This window comes from Medicago sativa, chromosome 1 (genome assembly GCF_051527215.1).
Source record: "Medicago sativa cultivar Bolivia chromosome 1, Bolivia_mono, whole genome shotgun sequence".
In the NCBI taxonomy this organism is placed as follows: Eukaryota; Viridiplantae; Streptophyta; class Magnoliopsida; order Fabales; family Fabaceae; genus Medicago; species Medicago sativa.
In genome coordinates, this window is record NC_140749.1 from 31,420,161 (window position 1) to 31,439,958 (window position 19,798).

Genomic DNA, 19,798 nt, shown 5'->3' on the forward strand with positions numbered 1-19,798 from the left:
GATTAATGAGTACACAGATGGTCTCATTTATAGACCTCAATTACCCTAACTATACTTGTGTAACCAACTATGATTCTCTAACTAACATTTAACCAATTACAACTACCTTCACCAACTCTAGTTACACTAACCCTAGTTATGTCAACAACTAGAGTGAGTAATGATCATTCCGGTGACGATCGATGAATCTGAATGATTGTCCACGGTGCTATGGTGTGGCAGAGGTTGAGTCTTCATGGTGGAGGAGAAATGTGCATGCAGACACGTTAACACTCCAACATTCAAGTCAGTATCTGAAGGAGGTGGTTATGTGCAAAAGTGGTGAAAACTGAAGTGTATCTAGAGGGTGACGCTGAGTCACCCATGTATAGACACAGACGCTTAACGGTCTCCATGAGATGCAGCGTCATCTTAGGATACCGTTGGTGATGATTTGAACGGTTGAGATGGTGTCAGGGCGTGCTCCAGTGCGGTGATGCGCACAAGACTTCGTGTGCTCAATCACTCTTTGTTCTTCTTAGTTTGTCTTGGGCTTTGACTTAATGGGTCTTGCTTTGTAGGCTTCCCGGAACAAGTAAAAAATAAGCTATTTTTTTTTTTACAATAATTTTATAATTATTTATTGGGTAGTGTTAACTTGTGCCCTTAGGGCACATGTTAAGAAACACAAAAGAAGAAAGATTTTCTAAAATTTTGTGCATTTAATTGATTAAAAAGTTAAAAATTAAATGCAATGCACACATTTCAATAAATTATTTCTATATTTGAATCATTAACTTGTGTCTTGAGGGCACAAGTTAGCATTTCCCTTATTTATTTCTTCCAAATTAAAATATTTCTATTATCATAAATATTTTGATATTATCAAGGCAATGAGAATATGTTAGCGTGATCAAGGCAATGCCTCAAGACAATAAAAAAAATGTCACTATCATGATAGATGATATCTCTTTATTGAAGTTGCATCTAATGTTCTTCAAATGATGTTTTAGAATTCCTGCATTATTGCTTCAGAATATGTAAGATAGTATTAACTTGACTTTTTTCAACTCAATTTCAATTTTTGTTCTTTATTTATCTGCTCCGATCGCAGGGTTGTGCATTCATTGCACTTGACCATAAGGATATGATATTTATTTGAATGAAGAGAAGCGGCTATTATCTTAGAGATGGAGTATCTTGCTGACATTTTTGTAAAGGCTGCACTATTGGCCACTGGTTTGACAAAAGATGTGCATGGACATGTATAGTTGTATCGTTCTACCAAAAGATTGTTACTAAACGAGATTTTTTTTGTCAGACGAACTTATAAGTTATCTGCTTTAAACTATAAGCTAGTTTCTTGGCCTTGCTAAACAGGGCCTAAAACGAGATGAGTTCGAAGGGAGCATCAAAATATTTGTTTATATTTTAACATTGTTCAAGGAGCAGTGATAGCCCACCTACCTACACTACGCGTCTGTCTTTTTCACAATAAATAAATAACAACTTGATCAGGGAAACGGAGACTTTACTAAAACCAAAAGGGGAGCAGAGTTCTCTCTCTCACATTTGCATTTGTTGTGATTTCTTAAGCTCTTCTTCTTCTTATTATTACAAACAAAAAAAGCAAGTAATGGAAGGTATTGTGTTAGAAACACTCCTCTCAACTTGCGTGAAAGTCATGTTAAACAAGATTGTTTCTAGTGAGTTCGTGGACAACTACAGGAGGACGAAGCTTGATGTTTCACTCTTGGAAAATCTCAAGACAGAACTGCTCAGTTTTGAAGTTGTACTTAATGATGACGCTGTTAGTGTCAATGTATGGTTGAATATGCTGAGTGATGCTGTCTTTCATGTTGACATATTGTTTGACGAAATCAACACTGAGGCATTGCGTTTCAAAGTGGATGCAGAGAATGAAACACTTACACCAACTTCTCAGGTTCTGAATAATTTTTCTTCTCATTTTGAACGCTTAAATAGGATGGTCATTAATTTAATTAAAGAACTAAAAGGCTTGAGTTCAGGATGTGTACGTGTTTCGAATTCCAGCAGTGTTTGGCTTGAAACTCCTACAAGTTCTAATTTAGATGATGAATCCTGTATTTGTGGAAGAGAGAATGATATGAACAAACTTAAAAATCTTTTGTTGTTTAGTGATTTTGATGATAGTCAAATAAGAGTTATTTCCATTGTGGGTATGGGAGGGATTGGTAAAACAGCCCTTGCCAAACTACTTTACAATGATCCCGAAGTTATGGAGAAATTTGAGTTAAAAAGGTTTATCTCAAAACATCATGATGATTTCAGGGTTTGCTCAAAACATTATTGATGATTTCAGGGTTTTGGAAACCATTCTTGAATCTGTTACTTCTCAAACAGTCAATAGTGATAACTTGAATACCGTTTATCCAAATTTTGTTAGTATTAGATGATGTTTTGGATGCAAGATCTGTCAATTGGACATTACTTATGGATATCTTAAATGCTATGAAAACGGGAAGCATGATCATTATCACAACACGAGATGAAAGAGTTCCAAAATCCATGCAAACCTTTTTTCATGTCCACTATTTGAGACCTCTAGAAAGCGAAAATGGTTGGTCTTTAGTTGCCAGACATGCATTTAGAACATGCAACAACCAGCAACGATCCGATCTAGAAGAAGTAGGTAGGAAAATGGCAATAAAATGTGATGGATTACCATTAGCTGCAGTAGCACTTGCAGATTTTCTTTGCATCAAAGTGTCCCAGCCGGATTACTTGAATAATGTCCTAATACATAACATTTGGGAATTGGTACATTATGATATTCTACCTGCTTTACAATTGAGCTACCGTAATCTTCTGGCTCCTTTAAAACGGTGCTTTGAATATTGTTCAATTTTTCCAAAGAAATCCATCTTAGAAAAAAATGCGGTAGTTCAATTGTGGATTGCAGAAGGGTTGGTAGAATCGTCTGCAGATCAGGAAAAAGTCGGAGAAGAATACTTTGATGAACTAGTGTCAAGATCGTTGATACATCGACGATCTATTGGCAATGAGGAAGCAAACTTTGAAATGCATAGCCTCCTCCATGATTTGGCTACCTGGTTGGACGAACAAAACTTACATGGAAGGATAGATAATTTATCATACAATAGAGGGCTATATGACTCATTTAATAAATTTGATAAATTGTATGGAGTAAAAGGTCTACGTACCTTTCTAGCATTTCCATTACAAAAACAACGGCCTCTGTGTTTGTTATCAAACAAGGTAGTACATGACTTGCTGCCAACAATGAAACAATTACGTGCGTTGTCTTTGTCAAACTACAAGAGTAAAGGTTCCGAATTCTATTGGAAAATTGTTTTTCCTGCGGTACTTAAATCTTTCTCACACTAAGATTGAAAGGTTGCCTTCTGAAACATGCAAGCTTTACAATCTGCAGTTCTTGTTATTGGCAGGTTGTACAAGGCTCATTGAATTGCCGGAGCACATAGGAAAATTGGTCAATCTATGCTGCCTTGACATCAGTGACACTGCATTGAGGGAGATGCCAAAACAAATGGCCAAATTAGAAAATATCCACACTTTGTCTAACTTTGTTGTCAGTAAACATAATGGTGGATTGAACTTTGCCGAGCTAGGAAAATTTCCCCACCTACATGGAAAACTTTCCATCTCACAACTACAAAATGTTACTGACCCCTCTGAATCTTTTCAAGCCAATTTGAAGATGAAAGAACGAATAGACAAGTTAGCTTTAGAATGGGATTGTGGTAGTACTTTTTCAGATTCACAAGTTCAAAGGGTTGTGCTTGAAAATTTGAGACCTTCAACAAATTTGAAAAGTCTCATCATCAAAGGCTATGGTGGATTTAGCATCCCAAATTGGTTGGGTGATTTTTTATTTGGCAACATGGTGTATTTAAGGATCTCGAATTGTGATAAGTGTATATGGCTTCCATCCCTTGGAAAATTGGGTAATTTGAAAGAACTCATTATTGATTCGATGCTTTCAATAAAGAGTGTTGGTACAGAGTTCTACGGAAGTGATAGCTCTCCTTCATTTCAACCATTTCCCTCCTTGGAAACTCTACACTTTGAGGATATGCCAGAATGGGAGGAGTGGAACATGATTGGAGGTACAACTACAAATTTTCCTAGTCTAAAAAGTTTGTTACTAAGCAAGTGCCCGAAACTGAGAGGAGACATACCTGACAAACTTCCTTCCTTAACTAAACTTGAGTCAAGACATGCAGATGATAATAGCAATTTCATAACTATAATTCCATTCTCTCATGTAATCCGCCAACTGATGCTCCCTCTCTATTCTCTTCTACAGTTGACCATAGATGACTTTCCATTTCTGAAGTCTTTCCCAACAGATGGTTTACCAAAATCCTTTAAATTTCTCAAAATTAGTAATTGTGAGAATTTGGAATTCCTTCTTCATGACTATCTTCACAGTTACACATTGCTCGAGGAATTGAGAATATCTTATAGCTGTAATTCAATGATATCATTTACCTTGGGTGCTCTCCCTGTCCTCAAGAGTCTGTTTATTGAGGGTTGTAAAAATCTGAAATCAATATTAATTGCAGAAGATGGGTTGCAAAATAGTCTCTCATTTCTTAGAAGCATCAAAATATGGGATTGTAATGAACTAGATTCATTTCCCCCAGGTGGATTGCACACTCCAAACCTCATTTATTTTGCGGTGTGGAAGTGTCAGAAGCTCCCTTCACTTCCAGAATCAATGATTAGTCTAACTAACCTTCAAGAAATGGAAATTGATGATCTACCAAATCTTCAATCTTTTGTCACAGATGATTTGCCTATCAGTTTGCGGGAACTGACTGTTGGTCCTGTTGGAGCTATTTTGCGGAATACTTGGGAACATCTCACCTGTCTTTCAGTGTTGCGAATTAATGGAAATAATACGGTGAACACGCTGATGGTGCCACTGCTACCTGCATCGCTTGTTACACTATGCATATGTGGTCTTAATAATACAAGCATTGATGAGAAGTGGCTTCAACATCTCACTTCTCTCCAAAACCTTGAGATTGTTAATGCTTCCAAACTGAAGTCGTTACCAGAAAGAGGTTTGCCTTCCTCTCTTTTGGTACTAAATATGACTCGCTGCCCAATGCTCAAAGCAAGTTTGCGGAGGAAGCAAGGGAAAGATTGGCGTAAGATTGCTCACATTCCCTCCATAATTATCGATGATAATTTGATCACATGAGTTTCCTATATGGTGAGTCACTGAAACACCTATTTTTTGTTTCTTTCTCATTATGTCATCATCAGCTAATACTGTTAATTTTAATACTAAACATCAAAATGCACTAACACTCTTTTTTAATTATAGAATGATATTCTGTTTCATGCCTGCTTCTGCCCAATCCTGTTGTTGTGAGAAGCCAAATTCACATTCCCGATCTGCAATCAAGTCCAGTAAATGTCTTACTGATGACGAACAGATGAAAAGGAGAGATATCAATTGACTCAAAATACGTTAGGTGCTCTTTTTGTCTATATGACTTCATATATATTTTAATGAGTTGTTGTAATTCATTGATTATATCAAACTTTTGTAACGTGGTTTATGTTCTTCTCTAATCTATTATTATAGTAAATATCGTTTTTGCATTTCAACATTTTTGTGTTTATCTAATTGTTTTGACTTAACATGAACATATATTAAAACACAAACTCATGTTTTAAACATAGAACTATTCTTTGTCATCTCTGATTGTGCCAATAAGGATATTTATTCTTCTTTTTCTACTTGCCACCTTTCAGCAGAGTTCTTCAATTGTATGTGTTTGTTGGTTGCAGCTGAATTGAATTGCTCATGAAGGCCAACAAACTTTCCGATCTCTTTGATTTTGAGTTTGCTGTCATTAATGTCTAATTGGAGGCCTGTTCCATTTCTCAATCTCTGTATATGTCTCAATTTTAACCAATATTCCCTTGTTTAGTTTCTCCTCCTATGATTAATATGTACTGTGATGCATGTAAAAAGTATCATCTTTATCTTTGCTAATATAATTATGAGGGCATAGAGGTTTCTACCTGTTTATGAAAACAAATAAATCAGAACTTGGTGTTTTTAGAATAAGCAAATTTTATTCACGTCGAGAGTGTACAAGAAGCACAACAAACTCGCGAGCAAGAATAATACAAAGGGCACCGACATACCAGGAAAACCCGAAACAAACACCCAGAAACAAATCCAACCAACACTGGGCTGCTAACAGCAAAAAACAGCAGCCGAACCTGCTGCAATGAAAACTAGAAAACTGATGCTGTCATATACAACACTGACAGCAGCACCAAAAACAGTCCCGCAAGCGCCGAATACCACAGCTTCAACCTCAAAACACAGCAGTCCAGCAAAACACTACCGCCTCAAACACTCAATAGGATTCCATTGCCACTCATAGAACAAGCAAACCGTCGTTTCCAACCGACTTAACCCCCATCTCCACGACATAACCTTAATCTCCTCCACAACCTCCTCCACATCGCGCGTCAAATTATTAAAAATTCTGTCATTCCTTGTTCTCCAAATGCTCCACACCACCGCATGCCATATCATACCCACTCCCTTACAGATCTTTTTATTACTAAAAGCTCCATCCCAACAATCCCACATAACAAACAGATTTGGCGGAGTCAGGAACATAAAGCCAAGCCAACACATTACCTTATCCCATACCTTCATCGCGGCTGTACAATGCAAGAATAAGTGATTGACCGACTCGACCACCTCATCACACATCACACATAAAAGGGAGGCCTCCGGAGGGAGAACTTGTCTATGAGCTAGATTTGCTTTCGACGGAATCCTATTATGGAGCAGTTTCCACGCAAACGCCACCACTTTGGACGGAGCCGCACTCCTCCAAATCCGAGCGAACACCCGGCCGCGCTTCAGCGGAATAGAACCCTCCTCCAACATCAAACCCTCCAACTTCTTGTACGTAGATTTCACCGTGAACCTTCCATCCTCTTCCAACCTCCACCTCCAAACGTCCGCATCTTGACGACCCGTTAACCCAGCCAACTCTTCCTTCAATGCCAATAGCATGTCATTCTCCGAAACAAAAAGCAGACGTCTCCAAGAAAAAACCTCACCCTCCTTCCGACGTGGAACCATCCCATAAATCTCCCACCTTCGCCTCCTTTTGGTTTGATAAGGAGAAGAGACGCGGGTATTTAACCCAGAAGGCTCTGTCCCCCCTCCAACGCACCTCTCAAAAGCTCGTGTTTGCGCCATTCCCTACCCTTCTAGTGATCTCCGAGCTAAACCAATTCAAAGCATCCAACCCAACCAACTCCCTCCACCATCTAGACACATTCCTCGACCAAACATACCCCTTATCCACCAAAAGACCACGAGCCAACCTACCATACTTTTCAACCAAAACATCCTTCCACAGTGAATTCTCTTCACTTAGTAACCTCCATCTCCACTTCGCCAACAAACTCAAATTCACAGCCCTTACATCCCTCACCCCCAACCCCCCCTCCGTTTTTGGTTTGCAAACCAAGCTCCATCTCACCCAATTAAGCTTCCTTCCGCCCCCCACTCCTCCCCAAAGGAACCCCCTTTGGATTCTCACAATCTTCTTCCACACCGTCAAAGGCATCTTCAAATAGGACAAGTAGTAGATCTGAATAGAATTCAAAACGGAGTTTAGAAGCACAATTCTTCCACCAAGACTAATAAACTTGTTTCCCCAATTATTAAGCCTACGGTTTAATAAGTCCAAAAGAGGTTGCCAAGTTGCACACCTTCCGGAATTCGCAGGGTTGTGCATTCATTGCACTCCTATCGCAGGGTTGTGCATTCATTGCACTTGACGATAATGATATTTATTTTAATGAAGAGAAGCCGGCTATTATCTTAGAGATAGAGTACCTTGCTGACATTTTTGTCAAGGCTGTATTGGCCACTGGTTTGCCAAAAGATGTGCATTGAAACACCCCTACTAGAAAATTACCTAGGATATCTAGCATGAGTGTTAAACTCGGCATCGGGTACATTAAAATTACAATAAATAAAAACTCTCTGAACAATTCATAGAACTTCTCACCTGTTAACTCAGAAATAGTACCACTGACGTGTACTTTATCCTCGCATCTCATGATGTGAATTTACTATCAATAAAGTATATAAATTATTTTCTCATTTATACAACTCAATATAAATTATTTCATTATTTATCTCTTTCCATTATTTGTACATAAACCACATTATCTCTTCGTTGTGGCGAACGGAAATATACCACATTATCTCTTCGTTGTGGCGAACGGGAAATATACCACATTATCTCTTCGTTGTGGCGAACGGAAATATAAATTCATTACTATGACCCGTACGTCATAGGCTACATTATCTCTCGTTGTAGCAAACGGATTACTATGACCCGTACGTCATAGGCTACATTATCTCTCGTTGTAGCAAACGGATTACTATGACCCGTACGTCATAGGCTACATTATCTCTCGTTGTAGCAAACGGATTACTATGACCCGTACGTCATAGGCTACATTATCTCTCGTTGTAGCAAACGGATTACTATGACCCGTACGTCATAGGCTACATTATCTCTCGTTGTAGCAAACGGATTACTATGACCCGTACGTCATAGGCTACATTATCTCTCGTTGTAGCAAACGGATTACTATGACCCGTACGTCATAGGCTACATTATCTCTCGTTGTAGCAAACGGATTTTATCATATTCATTTCTTCCTTTCTTTCTTTCTTTTTCTATAAGCATGTTTCTCATTTCAATTTTTCTCCTCATTTCCATTTTTTTCTGTGATTTTCTATAATTCACGGTGAGTATATTACTCATACGTTACATTTCAAATTTCCTTTCAAATTATTTCTATAAGTATATATGCATCAATTGCGTTGTTAATTTCCCTTCAACATTTATACTAACATCAACATATTTATTAACATAAAAGATATTTTAGAATACACTAATAAGGATGCCTAATCAAGAAATAATCATTCTATTGTCTCATATTTACTCTGTTTCAAATGTATCATTCATGCATAATAGTTGTGCTATAATTATGCCAACGTATTTTAATAATTCATAAGCAAACATTAGCAATCTAATGGTATAATTTACTACCCAAAGGTGGGTTTTTCAACTAAAGGAACTCACCTTAACATTTTCTGAAGTCTCCGCACTGCTTGAGTCCTAATTAAGCTCCCGGTGTGCTCCGTAAGCACTTTTGTCCGAAACATCTTAACTGCAGTTTATGGCTTCTGCGTGTTCCGAATTCATCCCAAACTTCGATCAAAACTCTTATTAATCATAGGCGTTCAATTCTGCACCTTTCTAACTAGTCTAAATCCACAATTTAGCTCATTTCGCAAAAATCATGACAAAACCCGTAAGCCTTTTTCCAGCAGAATTATCCAACTTCAAACGCACTTTCCGAGTTCGTTTGTCGTCCGAATCATACAAAATTTATGTTCAAATCGAAGGGAATTGAATGTTGAATCTAAATCTCTAACAATTATTATCTTTCAGGCTACACAGCAAGATTTTCGACCCATAATTCACAACCAGTCCAATACAATTTTCTAACAATCTATCCATAAAAATTTAGTCATGGTTCAACCATAATTAATTTCAACCCACCATTACATAATACATTAGAAACAGCACATAATTCATAATAATACCACCATTGTAAAATTCAACTACTCAAATTGGAGGTCTAAAATCTAATGAACTCACCAATAAACAAAGTCTGAATTCTTTAAAGCTTCCAAAGTCCAAATCCTAAGCCATAACTTCACTCAAACTTCTTAATTTCTACACACAACCCTCTTGAAGCTTGCTTGATTCAACATTCAAGAATGATGTTGTGGGTTCGGTTAAAGAGAAGAGGAAAGGAGGGAAGCTAGTTCTTGAATTACATGTTAATTTGGCAAGGTTTAGGAATGATTGATGAAAGGAGGGAGACGTGAGAGAAGAAGAAAGAATGAAGTAGAAAAATCTAGATGGGTAAGGTATTGAAAGAATGAGAGAAAAAGAATTTAACTTTTAAAAAAAATATCTCAAATCCTAAATGACCAACATGCCCTTGGACTTAAATTTTAATTTAATTTTTTTTTTTTTTCATGGAAGGGATATTACATACTACCCCCCTTAAGAAAATTTCGTCCTCGAAATTTAAAGTTTACCTGCGAATAAGCACAAATAGTTCCCCTATACTTTCAAATAAATTTTCGTTCGAGTATCCGCATTCATAATTATTTCTTCATACCTTACATCATACTCCTTATATTGCGTCTCTTGTTAAGGTTTCAATCATCCCTTTATCATTCTTGAATCTCTTACTTTTCTTGTTTCCACATACGAAGTACCATTCAATGACATCAAGTACTCCGTCTTACCGATAACATCCTCTATCCATTCCTGAAGAATCTTCATCTTCACAGATCACCAGCCACCATTGATGTCAAATACTTCCTTATCAGAATTCATTATAAACTTCACATCATGCCTTTCCTTCTTCGTACGCTTCATTCCTCCAAGGTCCTATTCAGCTTTCAGACATTTGTTCTAAGTGTCATATACTAGTCTGAGTTGATCAGGCTCAGCCAGATATGACATTTGGAATAAATATCTGGAACCCAATAGCCACACTACATCTTATTGAATTCTAACGACCCAAGGCACGATCTGAATCGACCTGCTCTGATACCAACTTGAAACACCCCTACTAGAAAATTACCTAGGATATCTAGCATGAGTGTTAAACTCGGCATCGGGTACATTAAAATTACAATAAATAAAAACTCTCTGAACAATTCATAGAACTTCTCACCTGTTAACTCAGAAATAGTACCACTGACGTGTACTTTATCCTCGCATCTCATGATGTGAATTTACTATCAATAAAGTATATAAATTATTTTCTCATTTATACAACTCAATATAAATTATTTCATTATTTATCTCTTTCCATTATTTGTACATAAACCACATTATCTCTTCGTTGTGGCGAACGGAAATATACCACATTATCTCTTCGTTGTGGCGAACGGGAAATATACCACATTATCTCTTCGTTGTGGCGAACGGAAATATAAATTCATTACTATGACCCGTACGTCATAGGCTACATTATCTCTCGTTGTAGCAAACGGATTACTATGACCCGTACGTCATAGGCTACATTATCTCTCGTTGTAGCAAACGGATTACTATGACCCGTACGTCATAGGCTACATTATCTCTCGTTGTAGCAAACGGATTACTATGACCCGTACGTCATAGGCTACATTATCTCTCGTTGTAGCAAACGGATTACTATGACCCGTACGTCATAGGCTACATTATCTCTCGTTGTAGCAAACGGATTACTATGACCCGTACGTCATAGGCTACATTATCTCTCGTTGTAGCAAACGGATTTTATCATATTCATTTCTTTCTTTCTTTCTTTCTTTTTCTATAAGCATGTTTCTCATTTCAATTTTTCTCCTCATTTCCATTTTTTTCTGTGATTTTCTATAATTCACGGTGAGTATATTACTCATACGTTACATTTCAAATTTCCTTTCAAATTATTTCTATAAGTATATATGCATCAATTGCGTTGTTAATTTCCCTTCAACATTTATACTAACATCAACATATTTATTAACATAAAAGATATTTTAGAATACACTAATAAGGATGCCTAATCAAGAAATAATCATTCTATTGTCTCATATTTACTCTGTTTCAAATGTATCATTCATGCATAATAGTTGTGCTATAATTATGCCAACGTATTTTAATAATTCATAAGCAAACATTAGCAATCTAATGGTATAATTTACTACCCAAAGGTGGGTTTTTCAACTAAAGGAACTCACCTTAACATTTTCTGAAGTCTCCGCACTGCTTGAGTCCTAATTAAGCTCCCGGTGTGCTCCGTAAGCACTTTTGTCCGAAACATCTTAACTGCAGTTTATGGCTTCTGCGTGTTCCGAATTCATCCCAAACTTCGATCAAAACTCTTATTAATCATAGGCGTTCAATTCTGCACCTTTCTAACTAGTCTAAATCCACAATTTAGCTCATTTCGCAAAAATCATGACAAAACCCGTAAGCCTTTTTCCAGCAGAATTATCCAACTTCAAACGCACTTTCCGAGTTCGTTTGTCGTCCGAATCATACAAAATTTATGTTCAAATCGAAGGGAATTGAATGTTGAATCTAAATCTCTAACAATTATTATCTTTCAGGCTACACAGCAAGATTTTCGACCCATAATTCACAACCAGTCCAATACAATTTTCTAACAATCTATCCATAAAAATTTAGTCATGGTTCAACCATAATTAATTTCAACCCACCATTACATAATACATTAGAAACAGCACATAATTCATAATAATACCACCATTGTAAAATTCAACTACTCAAATTGGAGGTCTAAAATCTAATGAACTCACCAATAAACAAAGTCTGAATTCTTTAAAGCTTCCAAAGTCCAAATCCTAAGCCATAACTTCACTCAAACTTCTTAATTTCTACACACAACCCTCTTGAAGCTTGCTTGATTCAACATTCAAGAATGATGTTGTGGGTTCGGTTAAAGAGAAGAGGAAAGGAGGGAAGCTAGTTCTTGAATTACATGTTAATTTGGCAAGGTTTAGGAATGATTGATGAAAGGAGGGAGACGTGAGAGAAGAAGAAAGAATGAAGTAGAAAAATCTAGATGGGTAAGGTATTGAAAGAATGAGAGAAAAAGAATTTAACTTTTAAAAAAAATATCTCAAATCCTAAATGACCAACATGCCCTTGGACTTAAATTTTAATTTAATTTTTTTTTTTTTTCATGGAAGGGATATTACATGCATGGACAGGTATATATATATAGTTGTAATATCATTCTACATACTTAGTTCATACTTAGGGTGAACATATGATTCTACATTTTTTTTGAAATTTTTCAGAGTAAAAATAATCTTCTAAATAAAAACAAACTCTCTTTGACTTTCATTTATATAGAGAACCAAGAATCTAAGAATGAGTCCTTGTATTTAAACTTACAGTTCTTGTTTCCATGAAATTCAAACTATTTTTCAGTTTCTCTCACCATCAGCAAAAGTAATAGTTCCTTTGCTTCCATAATTCTTTATCAAATCCTCAGCTACTTTTAGAAACTTCAAAGCATGTTTTCTTCCACTTCTTCCAATATGAGGAAGACCGATCATCAAATTAAAAGCCAAAAACTCTTTCATCCTCATTATTTTGATCTCACTAACAAATCCTTCCAAGCCTTTTTCCTCTACTCATAAAGTTCCCTTTTGGTATCCTCAAAATTCCAAACACATTCAGAATTTTCATCACTCCATTTAAATGTCAAGCTGTTTTTGAGTATAAACTGAAGGCTCACTCAATTTCACTTTTTCACCCCTTACTATTCTTCAAAGTATTATTTGTGTGGTCTGTGCATAAAAACAATCAAATGTTTGGAGTGTATTGATTCCCTTGAGTTGGGGTTGGATAAATTAGGTTTCTCAGCTAGCTTTTGTTGGATGATTGAAGCATTCTTTAAAGGATTGCATACTAAAGAAGAAGAGGGGTTGGGAAATGATGAAGAATAAAAGTTATCTTTCATTTTGGTCCCTGGACGCCAGCAATTTTGACTAAGCTAACATCTTGGTTAAGGTCATGGACTGAAGTGACTAATGAATTGAAGAGTGAAGAATTTATTTGGATTTTCTTCCGAGTCAAGGACCAATATGACTCCGAGTTACACATCCAGATACTAAAATGGTGGTTTCTCCATTTCTTTTGTCATGAAAATCTGAACAATTTGATAGATTGTATGAAATATAAGAAGAAAAAAGAGCAGTAGAAAAATTGATATACATTGTTTAAAGAAGAAAAGATGTTTTAGCTATATTTTTGGAATAAATATTGGTAAACATCCTTAATATGTACACGTGTACCACTCTAAAAAATTTCACTTCCAAGTGAATAGGTTAAAACATGGTTTTAGGTTGGTTATACACCTTTAACTTTCTATATGTTATGATGTTTGGTTTATTTAATAATTTATTTGTAGTATTGTTAATAAAAAGTATTCACTCAATCCTAGAATGAGTGACAATTAACAAAAAAAGTGTTCCAAAATAAACTACACTTTCTTTGTTTTTTATAAGGAAAAATAAACTACACTTTCAAATTTTGATATAATATTAATTATTGTTTTTCAATTTTACGTTCTAATTATTACTCCATCCATCATAAATTATAAGCCGCTTTAAGAAAAAGATGTGACCCTGATTATTATAAGTTATTTTACAATACAAATGCTCACATGTGTCCTTATTTCTCAAAACTTTAAAAATTATTATTTTTTCTCAATAAATGCTTCCTATCTGGAATTTTCAACACACACCCTTAACCTTAAGACACATGTTAACATGACCCTTTATCTACTACACTATTAACTATTTTCAATTATTTAATTTATCTTTCTCATATCATTAATGAAGGAGATTTTTGTAAGATAACTAATAATTTCTCTTTTCCATACAAAATTAATTTCATTTATTAATTTATATAAAATGACTAAAACTACTTATAATTTGGGACGAAGGAGTATTGCAATATCATTATAAATTTAATTTCTTTTACCTTTTTTTTCTTCTTCCCGATCATGTAGTCTAGTGGTTAGAATTTAACCTTTAAGGTGAAGAATCATGGAATTCAGGGTCCAAACTTCGATACCTACCAACTAAGTTATGCCCACATAACTAATTTCTTTCACCTTGAATGAATGATAACGATTTTTTTATTACCAAAAATGGCATTCATTCATTCATTCATTCATTCAAGTTGATAGAAAATACATCAAACAATACACAACTCAAAATTGCTAAAATTAAACAAGATAACTTTGCATACAGAGATCATGTACAAAACACATAGATCCAAGCACACTAAGAGGGACCGTGTACATAGGATCTTTAGGAAACAAAGTGAGTATAGAATTTCATTACCCAATATTGATGATGACATGCAGTTCATCAAATAACATACAGTGAGAATGACATCACCCCAAAATCTGAAAGGTGCATGATGAGTCATACACTATTTTTAGAGTCACTTTTAGTTAAGTTTTTAGTCTATTTTTATTAGTTTAATATTTAATTTAGAGTCGTTTAAATAAATTGCCTTTTTTAATTTATTGAGTCAAATAATATATTATTAGTAGTAGTATTATTATTAGTGTGAATTGTGAAAGCAATATGAAGGGCTGAACAGCAGGTATGAATAAAAAAGCATTGCCTAAATTGTTGGGCCAAGGAAGTGACGTGATGTTAGTCCAAGATGATAGAAAGAAGAGTATTACTTTTCTCACCCTATATGATTCTCACGCGCCCTGCGTTTTTTCCAAAAATGCCCTTGAGGTTTCTGGATTTCATAATCCGGAATGGTGTTCTCCTTTGTTATAGGGTGAAAAATGGAGTTATGGATTTTTCCGGATTTTGTAATCCGGAAACTTCAAAAATAGGGCATAATCCGGAAACCCCCTAAACACCATTTTTCAAGCTAAAACAGTTCGTTTTCGGGCTACTTTATCGGTTTGCTCTGAAATTTCCCCAAAAAATAAGAAAAAATTCAAGGACCATGATTCCCGTAGAAGGGACTTCCTACGGAACTCCGCCCCTCAAAATCCAAAATTCCATCGTTTAGACCCATTTTTCATTTTTTTTAATTATTCATATTTTCAGAAAAATCCGAAAAAATTTGCACTAGTTTTATTTGATTTTTAGAATTTTTTGGTGGTATTTTTATATTTGTATGATTTTATTTGACAAGTTTTTAGCATTTTTTACTTAGTTTTTTTGTTGTTTTTAAATGCAAAACTCAAAATTGCGGAAATGTGAGAGTCTGATGGCTGATTATACATAAAAATTGTCCGGATTATAAAATCCGAAATAGTAAACATGAATCCGAATTTTAAAATCCGGACTACACAAGGGCATTTTTGGAAAAAACGCAAGGCGCGCGAGAATCCTATAGGGTGGGAAAAGTAATCTAGAAAGAATTGCTTAGGTTTTGGTTACAGTAAAACAAGAAGACAAACGGAACAAAAGGGTTCTCACGTATAAAAGGGAGCGCACAGTACCAGAAAGATATACATGATTTGGAAGGGAGAAAAAACAACACACATCACGAGATAAGAAGGCACATGATATGAAAAAAGAACATCAACAGTGGCAATTGAGAAGTAATTGAGGAGCAAAGCCGACAACGACGGAACTCTATCAGTCCTTTAATCATGTCTAGCTAATTTCTAGAGATTAGGTCTAAGATGAATCTGATGTACGTAATTCTGTTTGAATCATGTTGCTGTGAAACTCTGTTTTATCTAAATATCAATCTAGTTATATAATGAATGACTACGGACCATAACTTACAACTTAGACCTAATTGAATTATTCAAATAAACAGGGTTAGTCTAGGAATGGATAATCGTTTATTTGTGATATTAGGTTAACGTTCTTAAAACCTTCAAAGAATATTAGATCACGAAATTAGGGACTGTAATCTGAGAAGAGTGTCCTAAGTCAAGGGATTGATTAGAACTATTTTAGTTAACCATCGTGAAACTAGAGAAATATTCATAGGAAATAGGTGCAGTGTACCAGACAAGTGAAATAAAAGGATTTGAATAACCTAGTCTTATCTCTCCATATATTTTCTAAACAAATCTTTATTTTCTGTTATTTACTTTTATGCAATCAAATCTACTGCCTCGGGCATCAAAATAATTTACACATCCTAAATATTAACTTTATTGCTGAATTGAGATTAACACAGTCCTTGTGGAAACGAACTTAATTTTTAACACTTCGATAGTTTTTAGTACACTTGCTAAAAGTCTATTAGTGCATGAGCATTAAACAATAAAGTTCGCGCTGTGTCAACCAAATGACGATGTTTTCTTTCAGCGACACCATTTTGTTGCGTTGTGTGAGGACAACTGGACTGATATATAATAATACGAGAAGCCATGAAGGAGTTGAATGATGTAGAAAAATATTCTTTTGCATTGTCACTCCGTAAAATTCGAATTGTTTGACCAAATTGGGTCTTTATCTCTAAACAAAATGTTTGAAAGGCACCAAATAATTTTGAATGATCCTTCAATAAGGTGATCCAAGTGCATCTAGAGAAATCATCAATGAAAGTGACATAATATATTTGCATTCCAAAGTAGACGACACACGACTAGGACCCCAAACATCATAATGTATGATATCAAAGGGAGACATTGATCTTTTATTGGCACTACTTGGAAAAGATACTCTGACATGTTTGCCAAGCTGACATGATTCACAATCCAATGACTTTAAATGTGAAAGACGAGGAACTAATACCTTTAACTTATCCAAACTTGGATGACCCAAACAACGATGAATGGTATCTTGAGATGCAGAAACACCACAAATGGTGGATGGATGAGAATGGAGACAGTAGAGACCCTGTGTTCAGATCCTGTTCCAATTGTCTTTCCCATACTTCTGTCTTGTATAAGGAAAGAGTTGGAAGAAAATGTTATAGAACAATTGAGAGATTGAGTAAGTTTACAAATTGAGATCAAATTAAAAGGACTTTCAGGTACGAATAACACATAATTCAAGGCTAGAGATGGTAGAGGTGAAGCTTGACCAATGCCAGTAACTTGTGCCTTAGAACCATTAGCAACAGTAATGTTGTGAGGTATCTTAGGAGGTGACAAGTTAGAGATAAGAGAGGGATTACCAACTACATGATCAGAAGCACCAGAATCTAAAACTCATGATCTGGTGGAATGAGATAGGCACACCGTAGAATTGTTGAAATGAGCCAATGTGGTGAAGTGGAAACTGATTGGATCGCTATTAAACAACACGAAACAAAAACCAGGACGGTGCCCTTTGAACACCGAACAACTAGATTGAGAAAAGAATATATAATAAAAATATAGGGCTAGCCTTGACAGCGACTGAACCCAAAAACAAAACTAGGATTTGAGAACCATGCTCTGTATACCATCTTAAAACTGAAAATATGTTTATCATATCATATTATGTGGGGAGAATGTACATTTATATGGGTAGGTCTCCTAGTTAATCCCTAATTAATAAGGAAGATTAATCAATTTCAATCAATACAATAAATAGTGAAGTTAAAACTAAATAGTCACAATTTTTCAATATCTCAACAAGATGCTTGATGAAAAATTTATGAATAGGTCAGACAACTATGTATTAAGCTTTAAAGCAAGATAGAAAAATAGAGAGAATCTATGTTTTATTATAAATGATATGGCTTTCTTTATTAGCAAAAAGCACAATAATCATGACATAAGTAGTATGCTAATCCCTAGCAACTAGGAAAAAGCTATACTATCTAAAATGAAAAAAAAAGAAAAATAAGTGAATACATTATTATCCTTCCATTTGAATGGAGGTATAGCAGGACAACATTCACAAATGAATCAAGATGTCCTAGTTTACTGCTTGTTGGCGGTGGTGGTGTTGGTGTTGGCAGTGTTGGTGTTGGCGGTGTTGGTGTTGCTGCTGGTGTTGCTGCTATTGTCCATGCCAAGGGTATGCTTCACACTCTCAACAGCACCTTGAGCCATGTTCTTCATTTGCTCTCCAGTCTGCAATAAGAAGATAAACTTTTAACAATACGACACATTCCAAATTCGAAATTTAACACAATAAAAAAAAGTCCATTAATCTAGACCTTTGTGTATAAATATGATATAATTTGAATTGACTAGAAAGTTAGAGTGAACAAAATATAAAACACTAATTAGTATCAAAATCAAGGGCTAATTTCTTATTATATGAACCATCGGGTTCTAGTGCAAGTGATTAATGTACTGTGTGTGAGTGTTGTAAATTCCGTGATCAATATTTTTTGTCATATTATATATATTAGCTAGCAACCTGTTGGAGAAAACCAGAAGCTTCCTCCTTGTTTCTTTCAGCCTCCTGGCCTGTTGTGTTAGCAGCAGCATTAGCCCTGTCGGCAGCTGCAGAGGCGGAATCCCTTGCAGTCTGCCCAGTTGTGTTAGCAGCTGAATGAGCCCTATCTGAGGCTGCAGAGGCCGAATCCTTTGCAGTCTGCCCGGTTGTGTTAGCAGCTGAATGAGCCCTGTCCGAGGCTGCTGAGGCTGAATCCTTTGTGGATTGAATCCATTCCTCAGCCTTAGCCTAGCCATAATAAAAAAAATAAAAATATAAAATAAGTTAACATAATATATTTAGTACAAATTCACAGAAATGCCATGAACAATTTTGTGCTTTTACCTGAGTTTGGCCGTGGGATTGGCCTTGGTTGAAGTTTTGCTGAGCACTTGACATGATGATGTTGATGATTAGTGGAAATTGAAAAGATTATAGAATTATAAGGAAGAAATAAATGTTACAGGTTTGTGTTATGTTTATTGAACTTATTCACAATGTATATATAGTGTTTTGGTTTGCATGCATTAACTAAAAAGTGAAACGTAATGCGTAAAGATAGGATCCGTAGAGCTCAGTTAGTGATTGGCGTATGTTTCTGCTTTTGAAATGGGCTTTTGGACGAGAGAAGAGAATGCATGGAAGCCTCTAACAAGAGAGAATCACGTACCTCCAAGTTTGTCTTATTCTTAATCATCATAGGTAATTTTTTATTTTTTTGGTTACAATCATCATAGGTAATTAAATGCCCTTTTTTTATAAGATTTTGTTGAAAAATTATCTACCTCAACAAGTGATATTTTTTTT

The 19,798-nt window shown here is 35.5% G+C and overlaps 1 protein-coding gene, 1 long non-coding RNA gene and 1 pseudogene across 2 annotated transcripts; 1 reads left to right on the plus strand and 2 right to left on the minus strand.

The window, feature by feature from the left end:
• The first annotated feature begins 1,544 nt into the window (after positions 1 to 1,544).
• LOC146954278 (putative disease resistance RPP13-like protein 1) lies at positions 1,545 to 5,628 on the plus strand (annotated as a pseudogene).
• Positions 5,629 to 9,501: 3,873 nt separating this feature from the next.
• On the minus strand, positions 9,502 to 12,858 carry LOC146954279 (uncharacterized). Its single transcript, XR_015012646.1, has 2 exons — positions 12,461 to 12,858; positions 9,502 to 11,982 (listed from the first exon to the last, which is right to left on the minus strand). It is a non-coding gene; the product is annotated as an uncharacterized LOC146954279 (long non-coding RNA).
• Positions 12,859 to 18,307: 5,449 nt separating this feature from the next.
• Positions 18,308 to 19,486, minus strand: LOC146954280 (uncharacterized). Its single transcript, XM_085715701.1, has 3 exons — positions 19,337 to 19,486; positions 18,974 to 19,240; positions 18,308 to 18,681 (listed from the first exon to the last, which is right to left on the minus strand). Exons 1-3 carry the CDS (start codon positions 19,388 to 19,390, stop codon positions 18,529 to 18,531), a joined length of 474 nt encoding a protein of 157 aa, XP_085571827.1. The 5' UTR covers positions 19,391 to 19,486; the 3' UTR covers positions 18,308 to 18,528.
• Positions 19,487 to 19,798: the final 312 nt, after the last annotated feature.